This window comes from Mobula hypostoma, chromosome 19, assembly GCF_963921235.1.
Source record: "Mobula hypostoma chromosome 19, sMobHyp1.1, whole genome shotgun sequence".
Classification (NCBI taxonomy): domain Eukaryota; kingdom Metazoa; phylum Chordata; class Chondrichthyes; order Myliobatiformes; family Myliobatidae; genus Mobula; species Mobula hypostoma.
This window is the reverse complement of record NC_086115.1, coordinates 12,722,866-12,741,540: the sequence shown is the minus strand read 5'-3', so window position 1 is coordinate 12,741,540 and position 18,675 is coordinate 12,722,866. Positions and strand designations below refer to the sequence as shown.

At 45.4% G+C, this 18,675-nt stretch overlaps 1 protein-coding gene across 3 annotated transcripts in view; it reads right to left on the bottom strand.

Moving 5' to 3' along the window:
• The window catches only part of LOC134358831 (slit homolog 1 protein-like), a 339,272-nt gene that overhangs the window by 88,347 nt on the left and 232,250 nt on the right, over window positions 1–18,675 (bottom strand). For all 3 annotated transcript variants that reach the window (XM_063071371.1, XM_063071370.1, XM_063071372.1), the window contains exon 25: window positions 5,087–5,158. In XM_063071371.1, the coding sequence (XP_062927441.1) occupies window positions 5,087–5,158 (72 nt within the window). The remainder of the gene's footprint in view (window positions 1–5,086; window positions 5,159–18,675) is intronic.

Here is an 18,675-nt window from a genome sequence, read left to right as displayed (position 1 = left end):
GTATTTCAACTGTTCCATTTAGCATCTGAAAATGTACACAGCATACAACCTGAAATTCTTGCTCTTTGCAGACATCCACAGAAACAGAAGAGAGCCCCAAAGAATGAAAGACAGTAACGAAGAATGTTAGAACCCCAGAGCCCCCTCTCCCCCCTCCCACACACAAGCAGCAGCAAAACATCAACTCTCTCCCCCACCTATTTCAGCAGGAAGCATCAGTACCATCGCCCACCAAGCAAGCCAAGGCAAAGCCCCCAAAGAGAGACCAAAATCTGTATTTGCTGACATATATGTACTTTGAACTTTATTGAAACAAAAGCAAAATAAAAACCAGAAAATACAGGAAACACTCATCAGGTCAGGCAGCATCTGTGGAGAGAGAAACAGGGTTAATGGTGCGGGTTTCTAGAATTCCTCAATAATCATTGAAAATGGGATCATCCAGTTACGTCCCCTTCGGGTCTGCTTGGAAATTGGGTGCCACGTTTAGGGTCATAGAGCACTACAGCACAGAAACAGGTCCATCCCTCCTTATCCTTGCAAGTGGAACAAGTACCACAGCTGCCCCTACACCTCCTCCCTCACAGCCATCCAGGGCCCCAAACAGCTGAGGCAACACTTTACTTCTGAGTCTGTTGGGGTCACCTACTGTATCTGGTGCTCCTGACGTGGCCTCCAGTATATTGGTGAGACCTGACGTAGATTGGGAGGTTGCTTCGCCAAGCACCCACGCTCTATCCGTCAGAAAAAGCGGGATCTCCCAGTAGCCACCCATTTCAATTCCACTTCCCACTCCCATTCCGACATGTCAGTCCATGGCCTCCTCTACTGTCACGATGAGGCCACATTCAGGTTGGAAGAACAACACCTTATATTCTGTCTGGGTAGCCTTCAGCCTGTTGGCATGAACATCGATTTCTCAAATATCTAGTAATTGCACAGCTCCCCCCCCCCACCATTCCCCACTCTCCCCATTCCCATTTCCCTCTCTCACCTTACCTACCCCTCATCTCCCTCTGGTGTTCCTCCTCTTTGCTTTTCTTCCATGATCTTCTACACACTCCTATCAGATTCCCCCTTCTCCAGCCCTTTATCTCTTTCACTGATCAACCCCAGCTCTTTACTTCACATACCACCCCCCCCCGGCTTCACCTATGACCTACTACATTGTACTTCTTCCTCCCTTCCTCCCACCTTCTTGCTTTGACTTCCCATCCTTTCTCCCAATTCTGATGAAGGGTCTTGGCCTGAAACATCGACTGTTTATTAATTTCCATAGATGTTGCCTGGCCTGCTGAGTTCCTCCAGCAATTTGTGCCTTTTGCCTTGGATTTCCAGCATTCGCAGATTTTCTTGTGTTTGCCATCTAGTCCATGCCAGACCGTTACTCTGCCTAGTCCCATTGACCCAAACCTGGACCATAGCCCTCTATACACTTCCATCCACGTACATATCTGAATTGCTCTTAAATGTTGCTATCACACCCGCATCCGCCACTTCCGCTGGCTGCTCGTCCCACACTCTCACCACCCCTGACTGAAGAAGCTCCCCTGAGATATTCTACGCTTCACTTACGGCCTCTAGTTCTGGTCTCACCCAGCCTCAGTGGAAAGAGACTGCATGTGTTTGCCCTATCTGCAACCCTCAGAATTGTATCCCTCTTCCAGACTACCTCCCTGGATATTAGGTACTTAAGAGATTCCAAGCTTGAGAAATACATAGAAACATAGAAAACCTACAGCACAATACGGCCTACAATGCTGTGCCGAACATGTACTTATTTTAGATAAATGTGATGACAAGATAAGAACTAGGCCATTCGGCCCAACCATTCTGTGTTGACTTCTATGCTCCACTATAGCTTGTCCTCAAAATCTCCTAACTCAGTCTCTAGCTGTGAACCTCTGTTCTCCCTTCTGTGTCCAGTCTCTCTTTAAGCACATTAACACCACCCACCCCTACCCCTCCCTAAGGGAGTGAGCTCCATATTTTCCCTACTCCCCGGGGGAAAGTGAGTTTCTCTGGAATAACCTGTCGGATTTTTCTGCCGACTGATACTGCCAGTTTCTGTTTACCCTCTTCCTCTCAAGCAGAAATGTTCTCTCTACATCCACTCTGTCAACACCCTTTGACATTTTAAACACCCCCTCCCAGGAGAAAAGAAACACAGGCTGCTCTTTCAGCTTTCTTTCTTGGAATTCAAGAGAACTGCAGATGCACAAAATCTGAAATAAAAACCGGAAATGCTGGAACCACCAGCTGGTCAGTCACCATCTGCAGAAGGAGAAACAGAGCTAATGTTTCACATTCAGAACTGGGAAAGAGAGAAATCAAGTCCGTTTGAGGTAGTACAGAAGGTGGGGGAGTGATGGGCAAAACAAAGGAAATATCTTGATAGTTTGAGACTTGAAATGCTGGTGACTTAAAGTGGCAATTAATTTTGATTGAATTGAGCCTGATTGAATTTTTTGAGGATGTGACTAAACACATTGATGAAGGTAGAGCAGTAGATGTAGTGTATATGCATTTCAGCAAGGCATTTGGCAAGGCTTATTGAGAAGGTAAGGAGACATGGGATCCAAGGGGACATTGCTTTGTGGATCCAGAACTGGCTTGTCACAGAAGGCAAAGGGTGGCTGTAGACGGGTCATTTTCTGCATGGAGGTTGGTGACCAGTGGTGTGCCTCAGGGATCTGTTCTGGGACCCCCACTCTTCATGATTTTTATAAATAACCTGGATGAGGAAGTGGAGGGATGGGTTAGTAAATTTGCTAATGACACAAAGGTTGGAAGTGTTGTGGATAGTGTGGAGGGCCGTCAGAGGTTACAGCGGGGCATTGATAGGATGCAAATCTGGGCTGAGAAATGGCAGATGGAGTTCAACCTAGATAAGTGTGAAGTGGTTCATTTTGGTAGGTCAAATATGATGGTAGAATATAGTATTAATGGTAAGACTCTTGGCAGTGTGGAGGATCAGAGGGATCTTGGGGTCCGAGTCCATAGAACACTCAAAGTTGCTGCACAGGTTGACTCTGTGGTTAAGAAGGCGTACGGTGCATTGGCCTTCATCAATCTTGGGATTGAGTTTAAGAGCCGAGAGGTAATATTGCAGCTTTATAGGACCCTGGTCAGACCACACTTGGAATACTGTGCTCAGTTCTGATCGACTCACTACAGGAAGAATGTGGAAACCATAGAAAGCGTGTAGAGGAGATTTACAAGGATGTTGCCTGGATTGGGGAGCATGCCTTATGGGAATAGGTTGAGTGAACTCGGCCTTTTTTCCTTGGAGTGACGGAGGATGAGAGGTGACCTGATAGAGGTGTATAAGATGATGAGAGGCATTGATCGCGTGGATAGTCAGAGGCTTTTTCCCAGGACTGAAATAGCTAGCATGAGAGGGCATAGTTTTAAGGTGCTTGGAAGTAGGTACAGAGGAGATGTCAGGAGTAAGTTTTTTTATGCAGAGAGTGGTGAGTGTGTGGAATGAGCTGCTCAGAAAAATAGCGGGCTATGGGTAACCCTAGGTAGTTTGGCACAGTTCTGTGGGCTGAAGGGCTGTATTGTGCCGTAGGTTTTCTATGTTTCTATGTTAATATAAAATTGCAAAGTTCAAAGTAAATTTATTGTCAAAGTGCATATATGTCACCACAATGAGGTTCATTATCTTGCAAGTATTTACATTAGAACAAAGAAATGCAATACAATCAATGAAAAACTACACACAAAGAATGACGAGGACAAGATGGTGGTGGCAATACATGGTGACGTTTTGCAGGCAGCTTACAAAACTACTAGATATTCTACTAGATGTAAAATTTTGCCTGTTTCACATTAATCTGCCACTGATGGTAAACTGAAAAAAAAGATGCTGCCTGGATTAGAGGGTTTGAGCTAAAATGAGAAGTTGAACAAACTTGGGATGTTTGAGGAAGCTGAGGGGGTGATGAGACAGAAGTTTATAAAACTATGAGAGGTATAGATAGTGTAGTCTGTCAGAAACTTTTTCTCCCCAGAATAGAAATATCAGGTACTAGAGGACATGTGATTAAGGTGTGAGGGGGAAAAGGAGATATGTGCCAGAGTCATACAGTAAGGAAACAGGCCATTTGGCCCATCTCCTCCATGCCACCTCTGTTTTGCACTTATCGAGACAGCTTTTAGACATTGTTAATGTGCCACCTCAACCACTATTTCAGGCAGCTGATCCCAAATGCCCAACTCTCTTTGCTTGAAACATGTTTTTTTTAAAGAAAATGCTGGGTGCCTGGAGCAGGGTTCAAGGGGTGATAGTGGAAACAGACATGATAGTGGTGTTCAAGAGACTTTTAGATTGGGTGGGTATGCTGGAGTGTGGATCACGGGTAGACAGAAGGGTTTAGTTTAATTTTGCATTGTGGCTGGCACAACCATAGTGGGCCAAAGGGCCTGTTGTTGTGTATTATGTTCAAAACATGAGACAAATGGATGTTCAGCTGAAATGCTGTTCTGTTACAGATAGAATTTATTTATTTATTGAGATACAGCACAGAACAGGTCCTTCCAGCACTTCCAGCCGTGCTGCACAACAGTTCCCCTATTTAATCCCAGCCTAATCACAGGACAATTTATAATGACCAACTAACCTACCAACTGGCACGTCAACCAACCAGAGCACCCGGAGGAAACCCACGTGGTCACGGGGAGAATGTATAAGCTCCTTACAGGTTGTGGCGGGAATTGAACCCAGGTCATCTGTACTGTAAAGTGTTATGCTAACCACTATGCTACTGCACCATGAGAGAGTAAGATACCTAAAGTTGGCAAATTTGATACTGAGCACAGACAAAAGGTTAAGTGTCATTTCTCAAACTTACGTTAAAGTTTGTTTTAACTGTATAGGACCCCACCAACAGGCCAGAGTCACCTTTCCTCAACTAAACCAGGGAAATTAACCAACCTCAGAGCTGTCCAAATGAGAACAGCTCCTGGCCTGAACAAGATAGCTTGTCTAGGACTTCCTGATCCATCTAGGTTATGTACTGATTAGATAAATGTGTAAAGATTCTGTTCAACATAATTTTCAGCAAACATTTCTTTCACTTACAGGTGAGAGAGGGAAGCCACATCTGCAAAGATTCCTTTAGGAAGAGTGGAGATATCGTTTCCATGCAGAGACCTGTGTGGGAAGGGGCAGAGGGAAGGTCAGGAGAGATAAGATAATGTCCACTTTAAAGTAATTGAAACATAGATGTAATTTAACTTAAAATCCCAGCAAATTGGGTCATCACGCACTCCCATTGGTTCCTAGTCAACCAGCCTCCTCTGACCAAAAGTGAAATACTGCAGCTGTTAAAAACCTGAAATAAAAATTGAGAATGGTTGAGTTACTCACCTGGTCAGTCAGTGCCTATGCAGAGGGAAAATGAACTAATATTTCAAGCTAGTTACCAACCATCAGCAGTGAAAATCAACCATGTTTAAGGTTGTGGAGATGAGGAGGGTGGAGGGTGAATGTGTCTGATTAGGTGGAATCTACTTTCTGACTTCATCCAGTTCTGATGAAAGGCCATTGACTTGAAATGTTCCTTTGTGTTTAAACTTAGAAAAAATTAGAAGTGTCATTTATGATCCTTCTATTAAATTCGAAAAGACTTGGAGGCCATTTATTCAACACTTCCATATGATGTAATTTTTCCTTTTCCAAACCTATTCCATTTCTTTTAAATATATGCAGAGACAATGACACTAATGGTTCTTTTTGACGTTACACAACAGCCCACGTTTTTTTCTTTTCCTTAGTTTAGTTGGTTAGCGTTGTTTAGATTAGTTTTTTTGGTTCTTTTTTCTTTTTCATGCTATTTCTGGTTTTTTTTGTATATTATATTCGTATTTTGTACGATTTTGGGAGGTTTAGTACCTGTGTGCCAACTGAGTTTATATTTATATATGTTAATTATCAACAATGTAATCCCAATAGTTTTGTATTAATACTATGGTATGTTTAACATTTTGATATTAATAAAAAGGTTGAAAAAGAAAGAAAGACTTGAAATGTTCTGTTCTCCAAAGCACGTAGGATAGGAAAGTTGTAAACCCAGCCAGTTCCGTCATGGCACCAGCCTCTCCACGACCAAGGTCACCTTCAAAAGCTGACACCTCAAGAAAGCAGTATCCATCATTAAGGACCCTCACCATTTGGGACATGCCCTCCATCAGGAGGGGGTACAGGAGCCTGAAGACCCACACTTCATGTTTCAGGAATAGCTGTCATCAGATTTATGAGCGGTCCATGAGCCTATGAACACTAACTCGCTACTTTGCTGTCTTTTTGCATTACTTTTGCAACCCTGGAACGTCTGGATAATAAAGATACGTACTTCAGGATGCACTTTAATGACGTCAGCTCATCATCAAATATCATTATTCCCTCAGTAATCAATAAACTTCAAGACCTTGGCCTTAATACCTCCCTGTGTAATACCTTATTGTCGCCAAACAATTGGTACTAGAACGTACAATCATCACAGCGATATTTGATTCTGCGCTTCACACTCCCTGGATTACAAATATTAAATATTAAAGATATTAAAAATAGTTAAAGTTAGTAAATATTAAAAATTTAAATTATAAATCATAAATAGAAAATAGAAAAATGGGAAGTAAGGTAGTGCAAAAAAAAAACGAGAGGCAGGTCCGGATATTTGGAGGGTACGGCCAGATCCGGGTCAGGATCCGTTCAGCAGTCTTATCACAGTTGGAAAGAAGCTGTTCCCAAATCTGGCCGTACGAGTCTTCAAGCTCCTGAACCTTCTCCCGGAGGGAAGAGGGATGCAAAGTCTGAATTTCCAGCATCTGCAGATTTCCTCATGTTTGAATCCTTGATTTCCTCACTTGCAGTCAGTTTGGTTTGGCAACAACTTCTACTCCACAGTCTCCATCAGTACAGGTGCCCCACAGGGCTGTGTGCTTAGCCCCCTGCTCTACTCACTTTACACTTCTGACTGTGAGGCTAAGCACAGCTCCAATACCATATTCAAGTTTGCTGATGACACCGCTGTCATAGGCTGAATCAACAATGGTGACAAAACAGCATACAGGAGGGAGATCAAAAATCTGGTTGAGTGGTGCCACAACAACAACCTTTGTCAGCAAGACCAAGGAGACAATTATTGACTTCAGAGGAGACCAGGGGTCTGTGAGCCAGTCCTGATGGGAGGATCAGAGGTGGAGAGGATCAGCAACTTTAAACTCCTTGATGTTATCACTTCAGAGGAGCGCCCTGGACCCAGCACATGTGCAATTATGGAGAAAATACTGCAGTGCCTGAACTTACTTAGATGTGAGAGCATGTATATTAACAGGCTGCATCACAGCCTGATATGGAAACACCAATGCCCTTGAGCAGAAAATCCGACAAAAATCAGTGGATATGACCCGGTCACTTAGGGATGAAGCCCTCCGCACCATTGAACACATATACAAGGAGATCTGTCACAGGAGAGCAGCATCCATTGTCAGGGACCCCCACCGTCCAGGCCAGGCTCTCTTCTCACTGCTGCCATTGGGAAGCAGGTACATGAGCCTCAGGACTCACACCATTAGCTCAGAAACAGTTATTGCCCCTTAACCATCTGCTTCTTGAACCAAAGGGGATAACTTCACTTGGCCCATCACTGAAATGATCCCACAACTTATGGGCAAACCTTCAAGGACTCTTTGTCTCATGTTCTTGCTATTTATTGCTTGCTTGCTTGCTTGTTTGTTTGTTTCTTTGTTTATTTCTTTCTTTCTGCATTTGCACAATTTGTTGTCTTTTGCACTCTGGTTGAGCACCCAAGTTGGAATGGTCTTTCATTGATTATATTATGGTTTATTGAGTATGCCCGCAAGAAAATGTATATGATAATATACAGTATATGTACTCTGATAACAAACTTACTTTGAACTTGAACATTGACTTTACTTAATTGTTTTATGTTTCTTATTTTAACTTAGAGTAATTTTTTAGGTATCGTGCTGTACTGGAGCTCATAATTGGCACAAAACCCGTGGTTGACTGGGCAGCAACAGTCCTTGCCCCTGTGTACCCTTGATGCCAGTAGCAGGCACCTCAAGCCACTGGAAAACCGCCACTGATAATCTCAGCAAAATCCTCCAACATCACTGGAAGGAGAGATGAACTACGTCATCAGCGTTCTCCAGCAGGCCAACATCCCCATGACTGAGGTTTTACCTGCACTCAGATGATTTGATATTCAGCCCATGTCATTTGTACGTCTGACACTGATTGGTCTGGTACCCCAGAGCAGAATGTGAGAAGCTGCCTGAGTAGTGGACTCAGCCTAGTACGTCATGGGTACCCCTCCATACCATCGGTACTAGCTACAGGAGACACTGCCTCGAGAAGGCAACATCCATCATCAAAGCTTTAGGATGCTGGGCGAGGTGCTAATCAAGTGGGCTACTTTTTTCCTGGATAGATTGGGTGGTTAAATGGCCACTGTAAATTGATCGTGAATAATAGGTGAGCTAATTATAGGTGGTCGGAGGCTCGAAGTTTTCGGATGGATGGACTCAGTGTCGGCTGTGGTCGGGTGCTTCCAATGCATCGGCAGTTGTCGGTGCCTGGAGGTTTATGGCAGGGAGTTTCTCCCTTTTGCCACCTGCTGTCGGGGACTCGGGAGTCGATCAGGACTTGAGACTTTTTTTTACCGTGCCCATGGTCTGTTCTTTATTAAATTATGGTATTGCTTTGCACTGCTGTAACTATATGTTATAATTATGTGGTCTTGTCAGTGTTAGTCTTTGGTTTGTCCTGTTTTTCTGTGATATCACTCTGGAGGAACATTGTATCATTTCTTAATGCATGTCTGCATTTCTATATGACAATAAACGAGGACTGAGTGTCCTCATAATCTAAACCCTAAGCCCTCAAGACACAGGAGCAGAATTGGGCCATTCGGCCCATCAAACCTGCTGCACTATTTGATCATGGCTGATTTATTTTCTCTCTCAACCCCATTCTTCTGCTTTCTCCCTAGAACCTTACTAATGACACACCTATTAACTTCCACTTTAAATGTACCCAATAAATGTGATCAGTGTGCACAGGAGCTTGATGATCAACATGGGCCTAGATGGGCCGAAGGACCTGTTTCTGTGCTGTATGACTCTAAGCCTAGGAATCTCCAGCTTCTGCCTGTTTTTAATTCCAAGGGTACCACATCACTCATCGGCTTTTGCATATTTATTTACCTTTGTAACCTATCACAATTTCACGGCATGTCAGTGACGATAAACCCGATTCTAACGTGCATGTTCTTTCTCTCTTTCTATTTCCATTTTCGATCTCATTCTTTCTGTCTCCCTCTCTCCCCTTTTCTCCCCCTCTTTACCTCTCTCTCCCCTCCCGTCGTGACCTCACAATGCACCTCATTATGACGTTGCACCTTACTGTCTACATGTAATGCTTTTTCTTTGTGACTACAACACTGTATTTTGCATTCTGTTATTGTTTTACCTTGTATAACCTTAATGCCCTGTGTGAACTGTATGAACAATATGCAAAACAAGTGCATGGGATAATAATAATTCAATTCCAATAATTCTTCCCTGCATTCTCTCTCTCTCCCTCCCTCCCTCTCTCCCTTCTCATCCCACCTTCAGCCTGCCTGCTTGTTTTTGGTGTGTGTGTGGTTCTCCCTCTCGGTCTTGTTCCTGAACTCTTGCCTCAGGCTCTGCTCATCAGTGTGACCCAGGCCACGGGTTTCACAGCAGAGGTCCGTGGCACCGGTGCACATCTAACAGGAGAACCCTCTCAACCATCTCCCCCTCCTCCCCACCTCTGCCAAACCCTCATATTCCCCCCCCTCCCTCGTGTATTTACCGCTTCCCCCTAAAAACGCCTGTCAGCCCAAACCGTCCCATCAGTCAGGGCACTGAGGGTAGAAGATAACAGGCGGGTAATGCCAGGTGGGGCAAGGGGAGTCGGAATGGAGATAGACTTACCATCGAAACATTGATACATACAGTGCAATGTGTCAATGGCCAGGACAGTCCGAGTGTCACCAGGTTTCTGGTGTCAGTTTAGCAAGCCCACAGCTTACTGATCCTAACCTATACGTTCTTGGAACGTGAGAGGACACTGAAGCACCCGGAGGAAACCCTTACAGACAGTGGCAGAAATCAAAGTGCAAAGTCAATTTTATTATCAAAGTACCCATGTGTCACCTGAGATTCATTTTCTTGTGGGCATACTCAGCACATCTATCGAACAGAAACTATAACAAGATCACCGAAAGATCAACCAGAGTGCAGAAGACAGCAAACCGTGCAAATGCAAATATGATTAAATAGCAACAAGTAATGAGAAGACGAGACAAAGAGTCCTTGAAAAAGAGATCATGGGTTGTGGGAACATTTCAGTGCTGGGTCCAGTGAAGTTGAGTGTAGTTTGTTGTTTTGTTTGAACCTGGATCGGTCATTGCTGGCCCTGACCATTACACTACCATGCCTTACCACTAAGCTGGGAGACAGTGGCAGGTGGGGGAACTGAAATGGTATGGGCTGCTTGGTGCTACATGTACTGAGATGCAGTGAAAGCTGCACTGTTCATACACATCAAATCATTACACAGTGCGTTGAGCAAGAACAACAACAGAATGCAGAATTAATTGTACCAAGTGCAGGGAAACAATAATGTGCAAGGTTGATAGTGAGGTCAAGGATCCTCTTATTAGGGTCATAACATTGGGGTAGAAACTGATGGCATGCACTTAGACAGATGACGGATGGAGGTAGACAAAGGGTGGGGGAGGCATATAGAGATATACCAGTGGCTACCCATTTTACTTCAACTTTCCATTTCCATTCTCACATGTCCGTTCATGGTCCCCTCTACAGCCGTGACGAGGCCAAACCCGGGTTGGAGGAGCAACACCTCATACTCCATCTGGGTAGCCCTCAACAAGGCAGCATGGATATTGATTACTCTAACTTCCAGTAATTTCCCTCCTTCCTCTTTCTCTCTGGTTCCTCAGCCCTTCTCCTGTCCTCACCTGCCTATCACCTCCTTCTGGTGCCTCTCCTCCTTTCCCATCAGAGTCCTTCTTCTTGGGCAGACTATTATTTAAATGGGGAAAGAATTCAAAGTTCTGAGATACCCTTAAAGTTAACCTCCAGGTTGAGTCAGTAGTGAAGAAGGCGAATGCAATGTTGGCATTCATTTCTAGAGGAATAGAGTAGAGGAGCAGGGATGTGATGTTGAGGCTCTATAAGGTGCTGGTGAGACCTCACTTGGAGTACTGTGGGCAGTTTTGGTCTCCTTATTTAAGAAAGGATGTGCTGACGTTGGAGAGGGTACAGAGAAGATTCACTAGAATGATTCCGGGAATGAGAGGGTTAACATATGAGGAACGTTTGTCCGCTCTTGGACTGTATTCCTTGGAGTTTAGAAGAATGAGGGGAGACCTCATAGAAACATTTCGAATGTTGAAAGGCATGGACAGAGTGGATGTGGCAAAGTTGTTTCCCATGATGGGGGCATCTGGTATGAGAGGGCATGACTTAAGGATTCAAGGGCGCCCATTCAGAACAGAAATGCGAAGAAATTTTTTTAGTCAGAGGGTGGTGAATCTATGGAATTTGTTGCCACAGGCAGCAGTGGAGGCCAAGTCATTGGGTGTATTTAAGGCAGAGATTGATAGGTATCTGAGTAGCCAGGGCATCAAAGGTTATGGTGAGAAGGCGGGGGAGTGGGACTAAATAGGAGAAAATGGATCAGCTCATGATAAAATGATGGAGCAGACTCGATGGGCCGAATGGCCGACTTCTGCTCCTTTGTCTTGTGGTCTTATGGTCTTCTTCAGCCCTTTAGCTCTTCCACCTATCACCTCACAGCTACTTATTCCACGTCCCCTCTCCTGCACCCACCCGCCCACCCTTCCCCTTACTCGGCCTCGCCTATCACCTGCCAGCACGTATAGTCCCCTCCCCCGCTTCTGCCCCCTTCCTTCCCCGCCCCGATGAAGGGCCTTGGCTCGGAATGTTTATTTCCCTGTACAGACGCTGCCTGACCTGCTGAGTTCCTCCAGCATTTTGTGTGTGTGGTATAGAGAGATACGTAGGCAAATCAGATAGGTAGGATGGTCAGCAATTATATATGGTGGCTGAAGGGTCTGTTTCTACGCTGTATAACTCTAAGGCTTGTAACTACCAGTTCTGGTGCATACATTTTATTTCTTTGTTCACTTTCTCTGATGCCTGAGTATCCAATTTGTGGTAATGAATATTCTACAACCTACTTTCAAATGTCAATTTCACAGGCTCAGTGCTTTAATCTTCTTTCCGCGCAGTGAGGGAGGAGGTCTGTAATTAGGATCCGATCTAGTGGCAGGGTTCCCAGCAGGTTGTCAGGTGACTCCGCTCCAGGGAGCTAATGAAAGCTCCGGCCTGTTAAATAATCCGCCAGTTTGTCACTGAATTAGAGGACCCCCCACCTGCCGCGGATTAAACTATTCTACATACCGCAGGTCAGTGCCAACTGTGCGAGGGAACGTCTCTGAAAAGATGTATCGTGCAGCTGAGGAAACAGAACCAGGACACAACGTGGTGCCGGGAATGGGGGAATACGGGCATGGTGTAGGCAGGAGGGATCAGTTTCGTGAGGTATTTAATTACTAGTTTAATTAGTTCAGCGCAACAGTGTGAGCTGAGGGGCCTGTCCCTGTGCCGCAGCCTCACAAAGACTTCAGTTTGTGACACAAGGCGAGGTGGCGTTTGTCAAGAGGCAGAGGAGGGGTGAGGGCAAGAGTCACAGAATACTTATAGGTTGAAAAGAGATAAGTTGTGTTTGAGGGAGGGGAGGGGAGGGGGAGAGGAGGGAAAGAAGAGGAGAAGGAGGGGAGGGAAAGAGGGTGAGAGGAGGGGGAGTGGGAGGGAGGAAAGAAGGGAAGGGAGAGGAGAAGGAAGGGGGAGAGAGAAAGAGGGGTACAAAGAAGAGGAGAAAGAGAATGAGGATGAGAAAGAGAGCGAGGAAGATAGAAAGAAGAGGGAGAGAGAAAGAATGAATGATAAAGAGAAAGAATGAGAAGGAGGGAGGACACACACATCAAACACAGGTAGCAGAAGGACAGCCACAGGAGACGACATTTTGAAAATACGGTACCAAAGCAAGCAGAAGAAATAGTGATTAATGGACTGACTGGTTCTGCTAGGGATAAAGGGAAAAATACAGGGGAGAAGAACAGATAAATGCCCATAATATGGTCCAAGCACTCCAGAGAGAGGCAGACAAGCAGTGTGGTCTTGCCCACTGTGCTTCCAGATGTTCAAGGTATGGGTTGCTGAATTAACAGATTAGGAGAGGGCTCTCTCTCTATGGCTGAATATTGGAGCTGTCCTTGCTGGCCAAGTTCAGCTCCTCCTAAAAAGATGGTATGAACCTCCTGGCTCTGTACGCGGGTCTGAATCGGGGGAAAGAAATGATGAGTCAGCATACAGGGAGGAGGTGCAGTGGCTAACGGACTGGTGCAGAGCCAACAACTTGTCTCTGAATGTGAACAAAACAAAAGAGATGGTTGTTGACTTCAGGAGGACACGGAACGACCACTCTCTCCTGAACATTGACGACTCCTCCGTAGAGATTGTTAAGAGCACCAAATTTCTTGGTGTTCACCTGGCGGGGAATCTCACCTGGTCCCTCAACAGCAGCTCCATAGCAAAGAAAGCCCAGCAGCGTCTCTACTTTTTGCGAAGGCTGAGAAAAGTCCATCTCCCACCCCCCATCCTCACCACATTCTACAGAGGTTGTATTGAGAGCATCCTGAGCAGCTGCATCACTGCCTGGTTCAGAAATTGCACCATCTCAGATCGCAAGACCCTGCAGCGGATAGTGAGGTCAGCTGAGAAGATCATTGAGGTCTCTCTTCCTGCCATTACAGACATTTACACCACACGCTGCACCGGCAAAGCAAACAGCATTATGAAGGACCCCACGCACCCCTCATACAAACTCTTCTCCCTCCTGCCATCTGGAAAAAGGCACCGAAGTATTCGGGCTGTCACGACCAGACTATGTAACAGTTTCTTCCCCCAAGCCCTCAGACTCCTCAATACCCAGAGCCTGGACTGACACCAACCTACTGCCCTCTACTGTGCCTATTGTCTTGTTTATTATTTATTGTAATGCCTGCACTGTTTTGTGCACTTTATGCAGTCCTGGGTAGGTCTGTAGTCTAGTGGAGTTTTGTGTTGTTTTACGTAGTTCAGTGTAGTTTTTGTATTGTTCATGTAGCACCATGGTCCTGAAAAACGTTGTCTCGTTTTTACTGTGTACTGTACCAGCAGTTATGGTCAAAATGACAGTAAAAAGTGACTTGACTTGATTTGACTTGAAATGACAGAGTTTAGAATGGACAAGAAGCCCTTCTCAGTCAGAAGAGCCAATTTAGAGATGTTCTCTTGCAGTGTTTTGAAGGGAGGGGGGATTACACAGCCTCCATCTCTGACTGCTGGACACTGCTCATCTTGCTGGACACTGCTCATCTTACTGGTCACTCAAACTCAGTAAACATTACAAGACAGAGATTATGTTGTAGATAGGCAATTAGTTCCCATCCCCACTCCTTCACCATCTCCTCTCTCCAGCACAGCAGACACAGGGCAGCTTTGGCTGGTGTTACTGGTGTGAGGCTGTGTGAAGACTTTTTATTTATTTTTCCTCACCACAGCAACCCCTCCCTCCCCACCCCCTGCCACACTTCCCACCTCTTCTGCCCATTAACATGTGAGCTACTGTTCTGAGCAGTATATCTCACTGCTGAGATCTGTCTGGGTGGATCACCGTCTGGGATGGACGGTGCAGTGCTCGGGATTGGAAAAAGCTGAAAAGGGTTGTCCACTCAGCAAGCTCCATCATGGACACAACACGCACCCGCCCCCACCCTCACTGTGGAGGACATCCTCAGAAGGCAGCGCCTCAAGGAGGTGGCATCCACTATTAAGGTCTGTCACCTGCCCTATTCTCACTACTGCCATCAGGGACGAGTACAGGAGCCCGAAGACACACACGACACATCTTAAGAGGAGCTCCTTCCCCTCCGCCATCAGATTTCTGCTGCCGCTAAGTGAGCAAATTTCACAACATACAGCGGTGATGTTAAACCTGATTCTGATCTCCGAACAGTCAATGACCTATGAACACTGCCTCGCTACATTTGCTCTCCTTCTGCACTACTTATATTTTTATATATACTTACTGCACTTCCTAGTAATTTTTACGTCTTGTCCTGTACCGCTGCCACAAAAATAGACCAAACTGAGAACACTTTGTATGTCAGTAATAAACCCGATTCTGATTCAGGTTCTCACCAGGATGTATGAGATAGGAGTAGGCCCCTCAGCCTCTTGAGTATGACCCACCACTCAGTGGCATGTTCCTGCTCTATCCCCATATCCCTCGAATCCCTGGATATCCAGAAAACTATGGATTTCTCAGGGCAGCATCTCTGCTGCTCTTATAGGACGCTCAATCAGATCTCTTGCGCGCTAAAGATAAATCCTTGATCGCCCCAATCTACCTCGTCGTGGTTCTTCCACTTCTCTTGTCTTCCTGCACAGAGCTACATTATGCACTATATTTTCATTATTATTCAAAAAAACCCCAAAAATACACTTTATTAATAATCAAAAAATATTTCCAGTAGTAATGCATAAGGAAGGATGAAGATTGTACACGGGTGTTCATCACTTCAGGTGTGCTACCACTAAGGCCCTATATAATTACAGTACGACATCTCCACTCTTTTCCCAAATCCTCACGGAATAATGCCCAACAGAAGATCAGAAGGCATAGAAACAGATTTCAGCCATTTGGCCCATCGACTCGACTTCACCATTCCATCATGTCTGATTCATTATCCGTCCCAACCCCATTCTCCTATCTCGCCTTTTATCTTTGACACCCTAACCAATCAAGAACCTATCCCCATGTCCCTGATGTGAGTGGGGATGGAGGCTGGTGGGATAATGATCTGCCATAGAATCTTGCTACCCATGGAATCTCCAGTTCCTGTACATCCCCCCTCCCCCTCCAGTGGTGGGCAGGAGTGCCTGCCAGTCGGCCACTGTTGTGGTCACTTGTTGCCCCTGGATCCACTCCAGAGGAGGTTGGCTGGCAGGCTTGGTGGGACCACTGGAGTGGCCCAGGTGAGTAGCACTATGTGACAGCACCCACTTATGGAGGCAACGGTCAGACCCCACTTGGAGTATTGTGAGCAGTTTTGTGCCCCTTATCTGAGAAAAGATGTGATGACATTGGAGAGGGTCCAAGGAGTTTGTATACGAATCCAGGCCATGCCATCTTCTTGCAGCTCCCTTTGGGCAGCAGTTGCAAAAACCTGAAGTCCCACACCACCAGGTTCAGAAACTGTACTTTCCTTCAACATTTGGTTCTTGAACCAACGAGCACAGCCCACTGAATGATGTAATGCTGAGGCTTTATGAATCAGAATGCACTTGGGGTATTATAAGCAGTTTTAGGCCAATTATGGATGTGCTGGCATCAGAGAGGGTTCAGTGGAGGTTCTCGAGAATGCTTCCAGGAATGAAAAGGTTAACACATGAGGAGTGTTTGAAGGCTCTGGACTTGTGCTTATTGGAGTTTAGAAGAATGAGGGGGATCCCATTGAAACCTATCAAATATTGAAAGGTCCAAATAGAGTATATGTGGAGAGGATGTTTCCTATAGATGGTGAGTCTAAGACCAGAGGGCACATACTCAGATTACAAGGACGTCCCTTTAGAACAGAGATGAGGTATTTCTTTAGCCAGAGGGTAGTGAAACTGTGGAATTCATTGCTACAGACTGCTTGGAGGCCAAGTCATTGGGTATAGTAACGGAATCCAAGGATATGGGGAGAAGGCAGGAGAATGGCGTTGAGAAGGATAATGAATCAGCTGTGATGTACGCTGGTGATCAGCACAGATTAGATGGGCCAAATGGCCTAATTCTGCTGCTATTTCTTCTGTTCTTTTGTTTGTCAACCTCCACTTTAAATATACCCTATGTCTAGGGCTTGACAGCCACCCATGACATTGAATTCCACAGATGCACCACCCTCTGACTAAAGAATTTTTTTCTCATCTCTGTTTTAAAGGGCCAAACTTCTATTGTGAGACTGTGACTCCTCCACCATTGGAAACATCCACTCTACATCCCCTCCATCCTGGTCTTTCAATACTCTAGCCTATCGTGGGGGGAGGGGGATCCCACTGAAATACCATGACTCATTCTATTTCCACAGGAGGCAAAAGAAATCTGCCATGCCCTTGTTGTTAAAGTTAAAGTCTGTCCCGAGCTTTATAGGCTCATCAGGCCAGTGCTTATGCCGGTTTCCGTGGCGTGAAGTGACTGAGAGTATGAGACTCCCCCCCCACCCCCCCCGGATAGGACGCCAGTCAATCGCAAGGTTAACCCCCAGCATTTTGCTAGTACCCATTTTCAGCTGGGTGGACTGGAGCAATGTGTGGTTAAGTGCCTTGCTCAAGGACACAACACTGCCTCGGCTGGGGCTCGAACTCATGACCTTCAGATCGCTAGTCCAACCTCTTCTTCTTCTTCTTGTCTTCTTGTCCATACTGCACCAACCGCCGCCACTGGGCTATAAACGTGCAGGAGCAGTGTGTGGTTAAGTGCCTTGCTCAAGGACACACACGCTGCCTCGGCCGAGGCTTGAACTAATGACCTTCAGATCACCAGTCCAAGGCCTTGACTGCTTGGCCACGTGCCACACATGTCCTTATTGACCCTCACCAATTTTTATTGATGCACCATAGAAAGCACTCTGTCCAGATGTGCCACAGCTTGGAACGACAAGAATGCAAGAAACTGCAGAAACACAGCTCAGCGCATCGCAGAACCCAGTAAACTCTGTAAACTCCGTCTACATGTCTTGCTAGCTCAGTATAGTAGCCAGCATGATCAAAGATCCTGGACGTTCTCTCTTCTCTCCTCTCCCACTGAGAAGAAGATACAAAAGACTGAAAGCATGTACCATTAGACTCAAGGGAAGCGTCTACACAACTGTAATAAAACTATTAAATGGTACAAAAAGATGAACTCTTGACCTTATAAACTACCTCATTATGATCTTGCACTTTACTATTTACCTGTCCTGCACTATCTCTGCGGCTTTTGCACCTTATTCCGCATTGTTAATGTTTTACCTTGTTCTACCGCAATGCACTGTATGCAGGACAAGCTTTTCATTGCATCTTAGTACATGTGACATTAATAAACCCAGTTAAGAAACTCTCAAGTAGGCATATGGATGTTAAACAATGGAGGGCTATATAGGAGGGAAAGTTAATTTAATCTTACAGTAGGTTGAAAAGTTGGCACAGCATTGTGGGCCTGTGCAATGTTCTACTTATTGGCAAGATGTCACAATTGAACTATGGCGACGTGTTGCAGGCTGCTTACAAAACTTCTAAACATATCTCTTCTGCACTACTATCGTGGCAATCTACAGCCTGTAATTTCCCTTTAATCAATGTATTTTTGAACCGTCCCAATGAACTAGTGATTTCATGACCTTCTGAAGGACTTGGCAAATTAACTCTTGGGCATGCAGGTATAGCACCTTTAAGTGGACAGAGGTACATTGTCATTGTCGGAAGAGAGGGAGGGATGGA